Source organism: Brassica napus, unplaced genomic scaffold (genome assembly GCF_020379485.1).
Source record: "Brassica napus cultivar Da-Ae unplaced genomic scaffold, Da-Ae ScsIHWf_1206;HRSCAF=1726, whole genome shotgun sequence".
NCBI lineage: Eukaryota > Viridiplantae > Streptophyta > Magnoliopsida > Brassicales > Brassicaceae > Brassica > Brassica napus.
The window spans coordinates 14,053-29,272 of NW_026014629.1; the positions used below are offsets into that span (position 1 = coordinate 14,053).

General features: G+C 33.8%; 1 protein-coding gene, 1 long non-coding RNA gene and 1 other non-coding gene across 6 annotated transcripts; 1 reads left to right on the top strand and 2 right to left on the bottom strand.

The window, feature by feature from the left end:
* Positions 1-8,793: 8,793 nt before the first annotated feature.
* Positions 8,794-11,768, top strand: LOC125596419. Of its 4 annotated transcripts, XR_007331039.1 has the most exons (8): positions 8,794-9,288; positions 9,362-9,457; positions 9,754-9,887; positions 9,970-9,998; positions 10,194-10,255; positions 10,575-10,715; positions 10,852-11,195; positions 11,297-11,653. It is a non-coding gene; the product is annotated as an uncharacterized LOC125596419 (long non-coding RNA). The 4 variants fall into 4 exon arrangements; XR_007331038.1 differs by having other exon boundaries at positions 10,164-10,255; positions 10,575-11,195; XR_007331036.1 differs by having other exon boundaries at positions 8,799-9,288; positions 10,575-11,195.
* A 1,430-nt stretch (positions 11,769-13,198) lies between these two features.
* TRNAP-AGG lies at positions 13,199-13,270 on the bottom strand. Its single transcript has one exon. It is a non-coding gene; the product is annotated as a tRNA-Pro (tRNA).
* Positions 13,271-13,349: 79 nt separating this feature from the next.
* Positions 13,350-15,057, bottom strand: LOC106371112 (pectinesterase 31-like). The gene is made up of 6 exons (XM_013811148.3): positions 14,796-15,057; positions 14,616-14,720; positions 14,217-14,294; positions 13,918-14,105; positions 13,664-13,837; positions 13,350-13,586 (listed from the first exon to the last, which is right to left on the bottom strand). The coding sequence occupies exons 1-6, from the start codon at positions 15,039-15,041 to the stop codon at positions 13,424-13,426; spliced, it is 954 nt and encodes a 317-aa protein (XP_013666602.2). The 5' UTR covers positions 15,042-15,057; the 3' UTR covers positions 13,350-13,423.
* Positions 15,058-15,220: the final 163 nt, after the last annotated feature.

Below are 15,220 nucleotides of genomic sequence, written 5' to 3' on the forward strand. Positions count from 1 at the left end.
TAATATTCCTTATCGATAAATTTATGTCAATCTCTAGGCTTTTGTTATTTTGGTTGATTTGATTTCAGCTTATATAGTGTTATAACAGAGAAGGCTCCTCAAGTGGTCTGATGTTACCACAACCAACACCACAATGCCTAAGTCGTCTTCATCAAGGTATACTAGATTCACGGTCACCATATCTCCACTGTGTATATATATATATATATCAAGTAGCTAATCAGATGGTTATTGATGAATTGTTTTTTTTTTTTGGCCCGACACAGTACAAGTAAGCAGCAGCTCGGATCATCTTCAAAAGAAGAAGATGCTCGTAATGATGAAGCCCAAAGCGAAATCCCCACCTAAGTTGTTGTTGTTGTTTTACCTAAACTTTCTTTGCTCAGTACTGTTGTTTTTTTATGTTATATATGTGTGGGTTGGAAAAATCTCACCCACTGTCACAACAATAAGCTGCACTTCGGAGATGATTCCAGCATCATTGAGGATGACTGTGCCATGATCTTACCCACTGTCATCAAATTTGAACGTCAGGTAACTACAAACTCACACACAATGTGCACATGTATCACCAAAACTAAACCAGTTAGGACAGAGACTAGACCATAAAACTTGAACCAACTGTTTCACAGTAACAATGCTCACATATGTCATCATTACACCCACTCCCCACAATTTTTCTGTGCTACTTTGAATTTTAAAACAGCTGTACAAAGCTCGGGAAGAGAAGTACTTGCTGGATATACAAAGAGTTAACGGTCCTCAGTTTCTCTTCTTGGATCTATGCGCAGCCTTTCTTACCGAGCTCCGTGTGATCTGAGAGCTTTTAACCATTTGTTAAAGACATTTGTTTCCACGGTTTGTAATAGTAGAGAAGATAGTGTAAGATGTGGGTGCAGTGTTTACTTTGCCGGGTTACTATTATATACATGGATTCAAGTTAAACTCTACTGTAATAGTAACTATCTTTTTTTCCATTTTTGATGGTTTCTAAGGTTTGGTCATGTGTGCATAAAACTTAGATGTTCACAATACACTCAGATTCTTAAATCGTGGCTACAAACTTCGTTTGACCATTTTTATAATGTCTTTTTTTCTTTTCTTTTTCTTAGCCACAAGCCTAATTCTTTTTGCTATGTTTTCAGTTATGAATATTTTCAATTATTTCACTTGGATATGTATCAAATCTATCTGCAAATGTAGGGATAGGCGTTTGGATACATGTTCAAGTTAGGGTCAGATATTTCAGATTTTGGGTATTTCAGTATAGAAATATAAAACTCGTTTGGGTATTTCTACATTTGGGTTGAGTTCGAGTATTTTAAGTTCAGGTTCGGTTATTTCGGGTCTTCGAATATTTAGATTATGAAGGAAAAAAATAAATTCTTCGTTGTTTAAGATTTTTGTATTTAAAATATGTATTTTTAACTTAACTGATTTTCTAAGTTTTAATAGATTAAACTATTAATATGTTTTGAAGATAAAACTTTTAAAATAGAAACACACTAATTTAATTGTTATTTTAAAATTTTGGATGCAATTTTTGTTAATATAGAAAACAAGAGCTTGATATGTATTTTAATTGCATAGCAACTGATTTTGTCCATAATTATGTGTATTATCTGATTTGGAGCCATGTGCAGTATCAATATAAATATTTTGAATAAAATTAGAAAAGTAAAATAGAAATATAGGGTTAAGTATTCATATGTTCGGTTATCTTCACATAGCTATTCGGATTCGGATATTATCCGTTCGGGTTCAGATATTCAATCTCTCCTAATTCAATATCTGTTCTAGTATTTTACACTTCGGTTCAGATTTTGGTTCGGGTTTTTCGGATCGGATTCCGATACGGGTTCGGATATCGGGTAAAATGCTCACCCCTATGCAAATGTATCAAATCTTCATATCATATATTTCCATACACTTTCTTTTCTTTTTTTTTGGGTCAAACAATTTTCTTTTCTGGTCATGAACTATTATAGAAAACCAATGAAACATTGACTTTATTTTGTTTGCATTGCAGTTGTGGTGCTACTCAATAACTTCACCATCCCACTCAAAATATCAAATACATTTTAGAATATAAAAACAAAAACAAAGATCAATATTGTAAGTGGAGAGAAAGTCACAAGGCATCATGAAGTTTACAACACTAGCATCCATCGCGTTTGTTGTTGTTGTCCTCTTTTCATCAACGGCGGCTCCGATCAATTCCCAACTTATTCAATCTAATTCACCTTGCACCACTATTGATATCACAGGATGCGTTCCAGCCATACTCTATGGAGCACCACTATCGCCAGAATGTTGTCGGAATCTGAATGTACAACAACCATGTTATTGTGATTTCATAAAGAATGCAGGTTTAAAGCCATATATTACTTCCCCTCAAGGTCATGCGGCTCTAGCGTCTTGTGGTATTCCTTATCCTACTTGTTGAAATCCAAGATAATTAACAAAAGTATTATATGGTGAAGAACAATTATGTTATGTAAGAGTGATGATGATTGGAAATTCATTATAGTATGTCAATTCTTTGCAATATTTTAAATAAATCATATATAACGTTTAAAATAAAAATAAAACCTTAGTTATTAAATGGAATAAACAAACTTATGTTCTTTAATGTGATATTCAGTAACGAACCTAAAGAAATAGTTTGATGAAATTTTATTGGGTGCTTCTCTTACTTAATTATGTTGACCACCGATTGTTGGAAGACATGCATCAAAGAGACAAAGTCACAAGACATGAAGTGTACATAACTAATAGTACTCATCGCCGTTGTTGTAATCGTCGTGCTATCTCCAGCTGCGATCAAATCAAGAGTGGGCGTAAAATCTACAAAACCGCCTTGCACCGAGATTGATATCATATGATGTTTTCTAGCTATAGTCTTAGGAGATAAATATCGCCACAATGTTGCCGAACACTGAAAGCACAACAACCATGTTTTAGTGTGATTTTATAAAGGATCCAGCTTTAAAACACTTCGCTACTTCCCCACAAGCTCACATGGCCCTAGCGTCTTGTGGTTCTTCATCCTGCATGTTGAAGTAACCAAGATAATTATTAAAAATAATAATATTAAATAATGGTCAATATTTTTATGCAAGAATGATGATGATTATAAATTCATAATGTCATTTATCATGGTTTTTCCATGTAAGTTTTAATAAATCATATGTAAAGAGTGCTTGAAGCATTTCAGAGAGACACTATGAGCTCAACTTAAAATAATCAATGAAGATGTTTCCCTCATATTATCATACTCGATATCGTATCTTTTATATACTAAAGCGCAAGTCGCATCACCAATCTAAATTTGACATGTGGAAAATCTATTTAAAAAAAAAAAAATTGAAAAATACAAAAAAGTAAAACACGTTATCAAAACATGGAAGTTTGAAAATAAGACAAATAACCAACCTTTTACGACCCAATCAGGTAAAGCAATTTTTTATGAATTTTTCTTTGCATCTCCTATTTTTCTGGAGTTTAAATTTAAACTAACACAAGTCATTTAACAATGCTCTGATTGACATGTGTCATTTACAGTTTCTAAAAAAGGTAACCTTTTGTTTTCAAAATAATTAATTAAATACATTCAGAATTTTCAGCAATCGAGTAAACCTAAAAAACAAATAAAACAACCGCAAAATCCCTTGCATACTTTTTTGAAACTGCAAAATCTAAATCCCTGAATTTTCTCAGATCACCACGTCCAAAAGTGAACATAACATCATAACTTCTATATCATGGCAGTTTCAAACTGTTTATTATTATGTATGTATATATAACTTTCAGTCAACTAATTTGTTTCTATTCGCTCTTTTTTTTGCCACAGTTTCATCTTCCTCCTCGAATTGTTTTTTTCTTTTGGGTTTTGAATGTAACAAAAGAAAACAGTTACATGTTTATATTTTTCCTAAAAAAATCCAGATTCAATGTTACCTTTTTGTTGGTAATTGATTCAATGTTTTCTTCTTCTTAACTTAATGCTCTCTTCTTCTTTTTTGCATGATTCACAATAAAGATACCAATGGAGTTTTCTCCTGATTCAGAGCTTAGCTCTTCCAGAAAAATGGGAAATCAAAAGCATTGTCAAGGTAATAGTAAGTATATATGGCTATATTATATAACGTATATTGGATGTAGATTACTTCTTTCTCTTTCTTTGACAAAAAGGATTTGACTATTTACAAATATGTGTTTCTTTCATTGGTTTATGCTTAAGAAGACCAAGGGACAACAGATTTAGATGTGTATACAGAGATTCCAAACACCAGACCTTAACTCGATTTGAAATACTAACGTGAGTATTTGACAATTTTTTCAGCTTACCAGAATTTGTTTTGGTGTTTTAAAGCTTCCTCTCCAAAAAATTAGGTTTATAATGGTTATAGAGAAAAAGAAAACCTGGGCCATATTACCACTGAGGAACGTGAATATAGTTTTTGGTGCTGTGGTGGGAACTACCGAACATGATTAAGGTCAATTGTTCAAGTAAATTTATGGATAATGAAAGTTGTTATATTTTCCTTGGTACAATATGTATATTTATGGGTTTTAGTAGAAGAAGTAAGTTTGTATTTAGACAAAAAAAAGTAAGTTTATAAAAGTGTGGATGATAAAGCTAATTAGTTCTGTAACATGTACATAGAAAACAAAAACGGAACAAATGTCAATGTGATTTTAATTTGTATATCACCAAGTTCTGAAATTAATCCCAGTTATTTTATTTTGACAAACAAATTTATTATATCCCTTATAAGTACAAAGAAATTGCATATTTTATGTTTTATAGTTTGTCAATATCTAAATAAAAATTTCACTATCTTTTATGGATTTGTTATGATATATTAATAAGAAGTTAAATTTCTTTTTGATACCTTATGGAAAGCTAAAACATAAATATATCTAAACTTATTTTCATTCAGAACTATTTATATCTATCTTCAGATTTAATACTCTAACTTAAATTTGACTCAAAATAGTGTTTTCGAATTTAGAATGTAATACTATTAAACATTATATGAAGACGAAGAAACAACAAGGTCGCACAAATAGAGTTAAGAAATGAGACCATGTGTAGAAATACTAAAGTAATTGTTTTACCACTTTTATTTCGGTTGTTTCATTGTTATTGTTTTTTCATAGATTTATAGCCATGTGGCAAAAGAAAGACATCTTATGTTTCCCTTAAGAAATGTGAAGATGACATATCGGTGGTGCTGCTGGGACGCAATTGAGGTAATTGTTATGATTTTTCTCGATATATTATCCATAATTTATGTTTTATGTAAATATAAATTAACACTCTTCGGTATCTCTTGACACCCAATAAAAGTGGTACGACAATATACGTGGAGTTAATATATTTTTAACCCAAAGTGTATTGTCAATACAATACACGTTCAAAATATATGTTGAATTTATAAAAAATTAAGATTGTTTCCCGTACGTAGTACGGGATCAAACACTAGTATTGATATAAACTATGAGAAAAGATTATTGAATATATTAACGACGTGAGTGTGGTCGGATGGTTCGGTGGACTTAGAGAAGTGTTAAATTTCCAGGATTTGAAACATACCATGCAGATTTACCTATCATTATGACCAGACTGGTGTGGATATTTAATTCTATTGTAGAATTCTGGGTTTGTCTGTCGCCGATAGACCAGCCTCCAGAGAATTAGTTGAGTTCAGATTCGGATACTCCCAAATAATATAAAAAAAAGATTATTGAATATTGAAATACTAGGATAAAATAATATCCAAGACTAAAAATGGATATATTAGTTGTAAATATATTAGTGAAATTATACTCTCGTCGGTTCTTGGACCTGAGTGTTCTCCTACTTAGCATGGTGTGGTTTCTGTACCACGGCGGCGAGTTCGTGAGCTTCAGCACAGGTGGGGTAGTGTCTGAGCTATGTGGCCAGCTCGCGTAGGTCCTGTAGGAGGTTTAAAGAGCGGCCGTCTATGCCGCTTGAGTGGCCTCTCGCATTACTTCCTCACCATCGGCCTTCCTCTTCACGGTCCCTCCTCCGGATGATTTGTGCTCTGTTTTCAAATCCCGTTTCTTGCTGTGGCAAGTTCAGCTCTAGCGTCTCCAATTTTAGTTCGTCGATTCTTGGCGACGATGAGCGAGTGGTGGTTCTCGGGTCATTGACTACCACTTCCTAACGCTCGGTCTTCCTTCACATCCCAACATCACGTGGGTTTGTTTGAACTCTTTATGGTGGTGTGCGTGACAATTGTGTGCAGGTTGAGCTCGGTCTGGAGAGTACAGAGGTTGCAGCCCTGTTTTGTTCGGAGTGGCATCATGCATAGGCCGTTTTCGGGCTAATAAATGCTCGGTTTTGGTTACGTCGGGTGTGTTTGGCCCCTGCGTTGCTTGTCTGTCTTTGTCGGCTTGTGCTATAGAGCCTCGGCGAGCTGTTCTCGTATGGGCCATTATCTTTAAGAGCAAATCACCAGAGAGGCCAAAATTACCAGGGTTCTGACTCTCGGTTGAACTTTGCTCATTCTTTTGCGGCAAGCTGTTGTGTGGACTTGGTCGAGTCTCAGGATAGCGGTTGTAGTTGTTGTATCTGTCTGTCCCGCTTTAACTAGATTGAAGTTGTGTGTAGAATTTTATTTGTTTTTCTCTGTTTCTCGTTAACCTTTATAATTTCTGTCAAAAACTTAAAATTTGGTAATAATATCTTTACATTTTTACCAAAAACAAATATTAGTGAAAATGTTTAACTGAATTGTTTACAATGTAGAATTTAGTTTAAAATATTTCCTGGGAGATTTTGTTGTGACTAGTATAAATATAAAATTAAAGTTCATTTACAAATGTAATTTATTTGGTTAGGAGTGACGACTGTGAAGGCAACAATATCCTCATTGTAAATCTTTTAGATGAGTTTTTCAACAAAAAGAAAAACAAAAAGGAAATGAGGAATGTAATTTCATATGAGAGACTAGGGGTGTTCAATCCGGATATCGGTTCGGTTTCGGTTCGGTTTTTTTCGGTTTTCGGTATTTCGATTAGTAAAATATAACTACTATTCTAAATCCATATTTACTTCGGTTCGGTTCGGTTTATATACCGTCGGTTTTTGGTTTATTCGGTTTTATACCAAAAAACATAATTATTTTGTTTGAGATCATATTATATGAATTTTAGAGTCATATTGTCAACACAGTCATTTATTAAAAATATATTACCTGTTCAAATAAATGAACAAAAAAGTAAAAATACTTCTACCATCAAATAAAATAATCAAATCTATAACTAAAATCAAAGCTTGAAATTTTGAAAATAAAAATATGAAACAAAACAGAAACATGAAATAAAAGTTTTTCCACTCTTCCATATTTAGTGTTCATTAAAATCATGCATTTTCAATTGAAAATTTTCCATTAATTATTGTCTATCAAACTTATAATCTTCATATTAATTTAGTGAAGACTAAAATAAATCAAAAAGATAAAAAAAAGACTTAGAAAATAAAATGTGAATTGCGATGTATTGTTATTTAGTTATAGTTCAAGTGTTTTACAAATTAAGGTTTTTTATTACTATAAAATTATAATAGTTATTAACACAAATTTAACTTATGTAACAAATAGATTTTCATGTATTGTTATAAAATAGATACATATTTACATGTTTCTACTTTTAATCGGTTTTGTTCGGTTTATTCGGTTTAATCGGTTATATACCAAACCATATCCAAATCCTACGGTTTTTATAAAATTATATCCATTCGGTTTATATGGTATATACCAAAACCAAACCATATTGTCTATTTCGGTTCGGTTCGGTTCGGTACGGTTCGGTTTTACCATATTGAACAGCCCTATGAGAGACCCAACAAAAAATAAGATACCCATTTAACACATGTAATTTCATTATTAGTTCAGTAACTTGAGTTTTATTTTATGGATTAAAATTTAATTATTAACAAAATTAAATTAAAACTATTAGTATGATATTTACTAGATATCTTTGTTGACAGAACAATGAGGATATTCTAAGGTTTTCTTAGTAAGAAGATCTCGTTTCCATCATTAATTTTGATACTAATTTTTTTAATTTCTTTTCTCTTATCAAAAAAATATTGAGACAGAATCCACAACATTACAAAATCTGACATGTGTTTTGTCAGTTACAAGTTCATATCTATATATAATAATGTCATCATCCCTAGTTAAACACAACTCAGAATCTCAAAGTGTACTCTTTACGATAGAGAAGAAAAAAAATAAAAAGAATAGCATCGGAAGTGGATAGAAAGTCACAAGACATGAAGAGTACAACACTATTAGTATTCATCGCCTTTGTCGTAGTCCTCGTATCATCTCCGCCTCAGATCGAATCAAGAGTGGTCGTAGAATCTACTAAACCACCATGCACTACGATTGATCTCACAGGATGCTGGCCAGAATTATTTGATAAAACTAAGCCATCTGCACAGTGTTGCGGAACACTGAAAGCACAGCAACCATGTTATTGTGATTTCATAAAGAATCCAACTTTAAGAAAGTTCGCTACTTCCCCTGAAGCTCACTTGGCCTTAGGGTTTTGTGGTATTCCTTTTCCTACTTGTTGAAATAACCAATCTATACTATACTAAAAGTTAAATAAGCTCAATGCTTAAGGCATCCACGTATACATTTAAATTCAGCAAATCAAAATACATCAAATAGCCACATCATCAACTATCTCCAAAACAGGCTTTTAGTTTCAACGTGACCACTTTGTAATTCATTAGACCATCATCTGGCCCACTTTTTATGCGATTCAATCGTTTAGCCTTTGTCTTCTTCAAACTCATCTGAGAAATTCAATCGTTTCTACAGCTTCATGTTCTCCTCTTCAACACATATTTTTTTTTTGGCCAATTCAACGTATATGTTCCTCAAAAAAATAATCCTAAAGGCATGAATCGATTTCCTTCCAATCACCTCCCCACCTTATATATTCCTCATCTCTCTTGCTTCTCCCCTTCACCAAATTCACGGAAAAAAAGTTATTAGAGCAATCAATGACAATCCAAACTGAGTAATCAACAGGAAAGGCCCCCTCCGCTCTGTTCTTTCCGTTTGTTTAGTCCAGGATGTCATAGAGGAGAACACCGAGAGGCAAGGCAAACATGGAAGCAACGCTGCAGTTGCCTCAGTGTAAACAATGATAGCTCCACTGACGATGAATTAGATCTGTTCGGTGGTTCTGCTAATTATTTTAACGCGAAATCCCTGCAACGCCTCTGATCATCTCAAGGTATAAACCGTTTACTCTAGCCTCTCTTCTCTTGAGTAGTATATTAACCGGATTCTAATCTCTATCCTATCAGAGCTTGATCCCATGCGTGAGCATCACTGAGAGGAGCGTAAAAAATTGTAAAGATGGACAAACCAGTGAAACGAAAATACTCTTTCTTTGCAAGCTGGTAAACATCTCTCTTCACAAAATCTTTATGACTGATGACATAAAACTTACTAACTAATCTTCAGGTGAATATGAGTACATAAATTTGTTTAAATGACTGTGTAATATATTTCTTAAACCGAGTATAATTGTGTTTTGCCATTATTCCTATCCTTCATCTTTGTTTTTCTCCTTCAAAATTATCATAGATTATCTTTTTGATTGGGAAAACAAATCTGTGTTATAGAATTTTACAGGTCTATTGGGTTTTAGGTAAGTAACAAGTTCTTATAGGGACATATCATTCTCTATGTGCAGGATGGCTTTACTTTGGCTTGGAGATACAATACTGCCACTACGTTATCATACGGCTGCGTCACTTCACTTACAGAGTCTCTTTATATGTTGGAGCTAGCAGACTCTTTTCTGGTTTCATGGACAATTCTCTAAATGTAAGTAGTGAAGTTTTGCGTTAATTTTTTGAAGCAGTTTCATTTGTTTATTTAGCTGAGATGAACATTGTTTGTTTTGCAGCAAAACAGTTCATGCCAATGAAATTTCAGGTAAAATATTAAGTATCGTTCTTGATGCAGCTTGGGATCAGCATAAACAAAGTTCAAAGTTTTGATCTTTTGTTTTAGTGATTTACGTTTTCACAGTTTAAACTAATAACAACTTAATCAACAAACCATCAAACTGATAAAACAAGACTTTGTTTTATTCCTTAGGTAATAGATTCTGATAGATTCTGATTTCAGTTGTTCAACCTTCAATGGTGCCTATCTTGAGAAAGCAGTTGCATACAAAGATAATTTCTCAGGTAGTCTCTCTCAGTTGTACCATCACTTAGCCTTCGTGTTGTTGTGCCACTGGGTTATGTGTATCGTGTTTAATAAATCTCAAATGTTTTCTCTTTAGTATGAAACTAGAGTGAGTAGTGAAGGCCAGTTATGAAATCACTATAACCAGTAGATATTAGATAGTTATCATTTTTGCTTTAGTTTACAATTACATACCACTATGAACAAGTTACATCAAACTTTTGCTTTAGTTTTCATGTATGTTTCTATCATAACGACTTTAAATAGCTTAATCTCTCATGCTCGGTTTTTTTGGGTTTTAATGTTATTATGTGGCAGGCTCAATGAAGAAAACAAAGTTGACCTTCTGAGAAATCATGCAAAGAATTAGCAGTGAGGGAGCAACACTTTAATTTGGCCTGCTGTTGAAAGAGCTTCAACGAACTGATTTTTCGAAACTGCGAAGAGCTTATTCCACAGGTCGGTTAAAGATATAAATCATGCATTGCGACAGTTATCCCTCTCGGTCACGTCGACAATTAACTACTTTCTTCCTCCTTCAATTCTTTGCTTGAAAGTTACTTCATCTCCACTGCCCTGTTTTGTCTATATTTAGCTCTGAAAAATCTTCTGCTTCTAACCTACATCGGTGCTCAACTCGGCATTATCGCTATGGATTCACACATTGCAGGTAAGGCCAAAAGGTAGATATAGATCAAATAATCTTCATCATATGTTGACAAGGTATGTGAAAACCAGAGTTTTAAGTAGATCCAACCAGTTATGTTTTAAACCATACATCTCTTTATTTTTGCAAGGATATCTCTGTAGATTCGGATCCGAGCCAATCATACGCTTTTGAAATCTGTGGAGAGATCTTACAAGAAAACTACAAGATCTAGCTTATACCACTTTCAATGCAACATTGTGGTGTACTCTTCATGGTAGAGACCGGTTCTGGTAAGACTGCTACCTATTTTGGCCATGCTAGCTTACATATCTAGATTGTCGCTTATGAGCTAAGATAATGAAACTGAGGGGACCTTACGCTGCGGTTGTAGAACTTACTCGGGAGCTTGCTCATCAGATTGGGGAGGAAACTATCAAGTTTTCCAAGTATCTAGGATTGGGGTGCCTTCTATAGTGGGTGGTCAGTCGATTGAAGAACTGTGTTTTAAGATGATAACACAAGGGTGTGAATATTGTGATTTCCACTCCTGGTTGTTTGATTGATACGGTATGATGTGGTCAGTCCGTGCAACGATCTGATTCTTGATGAGGCAGATCAGATAATAGACATGGGCTTAATTCTCAAGTTGTTGGTGTGTTAGATGTTATGGCTTCAGGAAATTTGAAACCCTATAACAAAGAAGAGCTGGACGAAGTAATTGAGACAATATTACAAACCCAAAAACTAATATTTTTAAAACCGGACCGGATACCGACTCGGTAAGCTACTGGTTAAGTGGTCGGACCGGTTCAACCGGTCGAACCGGATTTTCTATTTAAAAATAAATAAATCTAAATAATCATATATTTATACTATATAGACCTAAAATGTAGTTCTACATATAATATGTCTATGTTCTCTTTTATTAATTAGATAATAAACAATAACCTTAAGTTTAGTTATATATATATAAGTGAATACTATATCAACTAAAATTGATTTAAAAAAAATGAATAACCGTTTAAATTACATATTTATTTATTTTTACAACTAAAAGTCTGAAATTTTATGAATATAGAAAAATGAGAATAAAATATGAGAATCAAAAAGAGATTTTTTAAAAAAAAATTCTTAAAAAAGAATCAAGAGAAAACTAATTAAATAGTAAAAATTAAAATTAATTATGAAATATTATATTTTAATAAAAATTGAAAATACGTTAATTATATGTTGATTTCTATTGAACCGGGTTTTGAAGTTGAACCAGGTCATCGGTTTTACCGGTTTTTAGCCAGTTTCACCGGTTTTTTCTCAAATCCGGGTTTTAAACCGACCGGACTCGGCTTATTTAACGAATATAAAAACTCATTTACTATTAAATCTATAATCAAATTCAATCATAGTAATTTACAACGACTATATAACTTGAAAATTAAATTATATTAAATGATTTAAATTTCAAACTTTATATAGTAATTCATATTTCCAATATTTAGACCTCCTTTATTATCCACAAAACCTTTCAATTACTTTTGTCAAAATAGTCGAATTGTTTACTTAGATTTACAATGCCCGACATAGCAACCAAGCGATGATACAATCCAATAAAGAAGAGACTTACACGGAGTTTTTTTCCCAGCTAAGCCAGGTACGAACTTTTTTATATAAATAACACTACTATTGTATTTACCTAAATTTATGCTAACTAACTTATTCTTAACCAATTTCAGATCATTTCTTTTTTATGAACCTCAACACAACTTCTGATCTGCAAAAAACTTAATCTGTTTCTTACATTATTTATCTTACTTAGCTACTCTTTTAGCTTTTAAACAATTGCGTAACCTCGATATTCACTAATTTTCAGACATTTTGAAAAATACAATGCTTCCATTTCAAACAAAAACTTTGAAACTTATAATTAAACATCGACTATCAAAACACTTTTCCGCGCATCGCGCGGAGAAAAAACCTAGTATAATTAATAAAGTAATACTTTGACAAAAAAAAACTTAATAAAGTAATATATATGTGATGATAATAAATATAAATGTTATGTAAGAAGTAAGAACGATGATGATTAGAAGTTCACTATGTCATGGATCATGTTAATTTTGTACAATGTTTTTAATAAATCAAGAAAAATCACTCGGTCCTTTTATATCGTCTGTGATACCTTTTCGCTTTGAATTCATTCACGAATTATAAAATGAATCTGAAACACACAATGAGAAAGAGGAAGATACTCTTCCAGTATAAATCGAGTAGTCAGTGGATAAAAAGAGAAAAACAAGGGGCGTTCCGAGAATTGAACTCGGGACCTCTCGCACCCTAAGCGAGAATCATACCACTAGACCAAACGCCCATTTTGATAATTATCATCGGTGTAGTTTTGATAACCAACGCTTAAACAAGAAGAAAACAATCAAAAGATAATTTGCAACTTTTTTTGGTTTTGGTGTGTGCATTTATTCACTTTGACAAAGATAATATTCCAAGTTCAATTACAACAAGTATTCTACGCAAAATATGGTGTTTTCACTCCCATTCTCAGACACAACCAAGGCCGGTCCTGATCTGGATCCACAAAACTATGATGCAGAAAGTGTCCCGCTTCTTCATCCATCAGTTCTCTCGACCACGTAACACGTCCGGCCGAACAGCTACCAGGACCAAAGCACCTGAGGTTTTTCCATCAAAAAAACAGTATTAAATAACCAACCTAATGTTTTTTACTGCAACTTGTTACAGTATGTACCTGTACTCATAAAAGCAAGCACTTCTCTCATTCTCAGCGTTTCCCCAGTTATGCCAACCATCATTTCTGATACACCCATCCATGTAAGTGTACGCAAGCACCACCCTCCCAAACGGTCCCCATGGCCTTCCCAGATACATATACCCACTCTCACCATTCCCAGTGATCACACATCTACAACAAAGTATGTAGAAACTGAGCTCCCTTGGATGAATATTCGAATACATACCAAATAAACATAAACAAAAACAGACCTTAGGAACACGTAACCAGTAGATTCCTGACACGATTTTCGGCTTTGTGCTGTAATAAAACCCTGAGATTTACAGTGGATATGGCAGTGCTCCAAGAGCGCCGTGCTGTTCCCAAATATGAAATCCACACTTCCTTCCACATAGCAGTCTTTCAAATATTGTTTCCCATGATGCAAATATAACGTATCCTGCACTTCACCGTTTGCAATAAAGCACACATCTAAACTTAACAAGTACATAACGTTAAAGAGACCTGAAGAACAATAACATTTTGACGTTGTCTGAATAAAGAAACGAACCTGCCAGCCAAGAAAGCGACAGTTATAAAAGGCACAACGGTCTGCAGTGACTCTAATCGCCACAGCTTGTCCTGATCCCTATGCATATATAAGAAGTAAAAGAACCATACAAAACTGATGAAACAAGTTGTAAACTTTTGTCGGAATCAGATGAAATTTGTAGTAAAAATTGATCTAATCCTATTCCACTTTTCACTTTATAATAAAATAAAAAGTAAATTTTACTTCATTTATTTATTTTCTGTTCATCATTATATTTTTCTGATTGGAATAGACTACAACTCTATTACAATACTTTCGAATACATAATTACTCTATTTTAAAAGAAGAAAAAAATAGAGTTTTTACATTACAGTACGGAATTTCATTTAGAATTTTAAAGGTACAGAGTTCATTTACCTCAGAAGCAGAGTTCTCAAAAGTAACATTCTCTGCAATAAAGTCTTCACCTTCGACAATAACACTCCCGCACCCAAACGTTCCCGTCCCTATGACTCTCGACGCCTGACAAACAAACCAATCAGAGTGATACACGTGCTTTTGCCAAGAATAGAAAGGTTTTCAGAAAAGAAAAAAAACCTGGTGATGCTCGATCTTCGAAGCGGTGTTGTTCCAAGTGATGACGGTGATCTCCGGGGAGATTCCGGCGAAAGTGATGAAGTTTTTTCTCTTGGGCACGTACACAGGCTGTCGGTAAATCCCCGGTGAGAGACGGATCACGGTACGACACGTGTTTCCGAGAGGCACCGAGTCGACTGCGTCTTGGACGGAGAGGTAGTCTCCGGAACCGTCCTGCGTAACCCTCACCATTCTAATCGTCTCCATAGCTGAAACTCTTCTTCTCTCTTCTCTCTCTAGTGACAGTGTCCGAAAAAAATTAGTTGCATTGTATTCGCGGCGGAGCCATGGTGGTGATTTACGATTGGTGAGAAAGGAGACAGCTTTAACTCGGTTTGTATGTGTCGTGTTGTTTGATCACCATCTGTTCTGTTCTTTTATAGTTT

What these genes read in the sequence shown, in the direction of transcription:
- LOC106371112 (XM_013811148.3), bottom strand. Translation starts at nt 15,041, where the DNA reads ATGGAGACGATTAGAATGGTGAGGGTTACGCAGGACGGTTCCGGAGAC. An exon ending in GTCGCTTTCTTGGCTGGCAG is followed by an intron (nt 14,106 to 14,216) that starts GTTCGTTTCTTT and finishes GGTGAAGTGCAG; the next exon opens with GATACGTTATATTTGCATCA. An exon ending in ACTGGTTACGTGTTCCTAAG is followed by an intron (nt 13,838 to 13,917) that starts GTCTGTTTTTGT and finishes ACTTTGTTGTAG; the next exon opens with ATGTGTGATCACTGGGAATG.